This window comes from Elgaria multicarinata, chromosome 8 (genome assembly GCF_023053635.1).
Source record: "Elgaria multicarinata webbii isolate HBS135686 ecotype San Diego chromosome 8, rElgMul1.1.pri, whole genome shotgun sequence".
Classification (NCBI taxonomy): Eukaryota; Metazoa; Chordata; class Lepidosauria; order Squamata; family Anguidae; genus Elgaria; species Elgaria multicarinata.
The window spans coordinates 65,681,682-65,684,116 of NC_086178.1; the positions used below are offsets into that span (position 1 = coordinate 65,681,682).

The window sequence follows — 2,435 nt, forward strand, 5'->3', positions numbered from 1 at the left end:
TTACAAACGGGGAGCCGGGAAGAGGTTTGAAAAGGGACCTTTCCAACCACGACGCCAAACCCTCCCCTCCTCTCCCCAGTCAGCTGCCCTCGCTATAAACTCGCCCAGGGGCGAGACTTCCCGCCGGCTTCCCCCTGCTGGGGGCCCCGACGGTGGCTCCGCTCTTCCCTGCCCTGTCCCCAACGCCAGGCGCGTCCCTCTTCTGCTCTCCAGAGGAACGGCTGGGGCGGCCTCGGCTCCCCATTGGCTGCTGCGCGCCTGACGTACGGCCCGCGGGGAGGCGTCCTGGGCGCAGGAGCCCGACGGAGAGCGATCACAAACATGCTGAAGCCCTGGAGCAAGTGGCGGCGTTTGCAGCGGCGGCAACAGCTGCGGGGAGTCGATCGCCGTTCCTCCTCCTCCGGCGGCGGCGGCGGCGCGAGCGAGGACGGAGATCCGCTTCGCCTTCATGCCTCCAGCCTGGATGCCCTAACCTGACCCCCTTTCCCCTCTCCGGACAGCCATGGGAGATGGATGGATCTCCCTTGATTACAGCAGCTCTCAGAACCGGTCCAACTCCACGGCTCAGCTTGGCCCCAGCAACAGTGGCAACGGCTCCGCTGGCTCCTTCCCCCCTGGCAGCAAGCACCTCCCCACGGAGGAGATCTCCCAGCAGTGGGTGGTGGGCATGAGCCTGCTGATGTCTCTGATGGTGACCTTTATCGTGGCCGGCAATGGGCTTGTGATTGCGGCCATCAGCCGGACGCAGCGGCTACAGACCCTCACCAATGTCTTCATCACCTCCCTGGCTTGCGCCGACTTGGTCATGGGCTCGGTGGTAGTGCCCTTCGGGGCCACACTGGTGGTGCGGGACTCATGGCTGTGGGGCTCCTTCCTGTGTGAGTGCTGGACCTCGGTGGACGTTCTGTGCGTCACGGCCAGCATCGAGACCCTGTGCGTCATCGCCATCGACCGCTACCTGGCCATCACCTCGCCCTTCCGCTACCAGAGCCTCATGACGAAGAGGCGGGCCAAGAGCATCGTCTGCATCGTCTGGGCCATTTCGGCCTTGGTGTCCTTCTTGCCCATCATGATGCACTGGTGGAGGGACAAGGGCCCTGAGGCTCTGGAGTGTTACAACGACCCCGGCTGCTGCGACTTCGTCACCAACAGGGCCTACGCCATCGCTTCCTCCATCATCTCCTTCTACATCCCCCTGTTTGTGATGATTTTTGTCTACATCAGGGTCTACAGAGAAGCAAAGGAGCAAATGAAGAAAATCGACAGGTGCGAGGGCAGGTTCTACAACAGTCACCAGCAGCAAGCACAGACAGTCCCACAGCACATGCCTATCTTGGGCAACGGCCAAGCCAGTAGAAGGAAAACTTCCCGAATCATGGCTCTAAGGGAGCAGAAGGCCCTCAAGACTTTGGGCATCATCATGGGGGTCTTTACTCTCTGCTGGTTACCCTTTTTCTTGGTCAATGTGGTCAAGGTCTTTAACAGAGGGCTCGTACCAGACCAACTCTTTGTCTTCTTTAACTGGTTGGGCTATGCCAACTCTGCCTTCAATCCTATCATCTACTGCAGGAGCCCTGACTTTCGTAAGGCCTTCAAGAGGATGCTATGCTGCCCTAGGAAAGCAGATCGTAGGTTGCATGCCAGTACTGGGGAGCTCTCTCGTTACCCTGGGGGGTTCATCAGTACTCTAGGGGATGCTCCTCCGTGCACCCTTGGAGTGACGTGGTCTGATTATAATGGTGGTGCACCAGATGGTAGTGACTCCAGCTTAGAGGAAAGGAACAGTAAAACCTCCTATTCAGAATCCAAGGTATAAGGGCAGTTGGTGGGGATGTATTGAATACTGTGGATCAAAAAAGGGACCCACCCTCCCAAAATAGGCAGGACAATAAATCCACCAGGAGACTGGCTAATATACAAAAGACCAGACTGACCTGTCTCAATGGGGAGAAGATTGTATTTACTCAAGGTGAACAGCAGGTGAACTTGTATGCAGCCTATGTACCTCGTCTGACTCATCCGAAATTGAAGCAAACAGAGAGCAACTGACCATTGAACAAAGGAGATTAACTACCCATTTTGCCCGAAACATTTGGATTATTAGTATATATACAGGGGTGGGGTGGTGGTAGGGTGGTGGTGGATGTGTTGGTGTGCCAGGAAAGGCGGGGGAATAAGTTTGAAGGAGTTTGTAAAAGAACTGTTTCAGGAAGAGCTGAACTTATAACAGGCGCTTAACCTGAAAGTTATTTTAAAAATGCTGGGGTTGGAGGTGGGAGGGAGTGTCTTCCCCTGACACTAAAGGAAATAGGATCAAGCTCTTGGTAGTTTGACTTCAGAGCTGGAGATGACCAGCTTTCATTATTTTTACTACTCCCAGGAGTTTCAGTAGCACAAAAAGTAGCCTGGTTTTTATTTATTTATTTTTTAAAGGA

At 55.2% G+C, this 2,435-nt stretch overlaps 1 protein-coding gene across 1 annotated transcript; it reads left to right on the forward strand.

Annotated features, from left to right (window-relative positions):
- Nucleotides 1-277: 277 nt before the first annotated feature.
- ADRB1 (adrenoceptor beta 1) lies at nucleotides 278-2,110 on the forward strand. Its single transcript, XM_063131570.1, has one exon. The coding sequence runs from the start codon at nucleotides 503-505 to the stop codon at nucleotides 1,814-1,816; it is 1,314 nt and encodes a 437-aa protein (XP_062987640.1). The 5' UTR covers nucleotides 278-502; the 3' UTR covers nucleotides 1,817-2,110.
- The last annotated feature ends 325 nt before the right edge of the window (nucleotides 2,111-2,435 follow it).

Coding starts and splice junctions, on each gene's coding strand:
- ADRB1 (XM_063131570.1), top strand. CDS start 503: ATGGGAGATGGATGGATCTCCCTTGATTACAGCAGCTCTCAGAACCGG.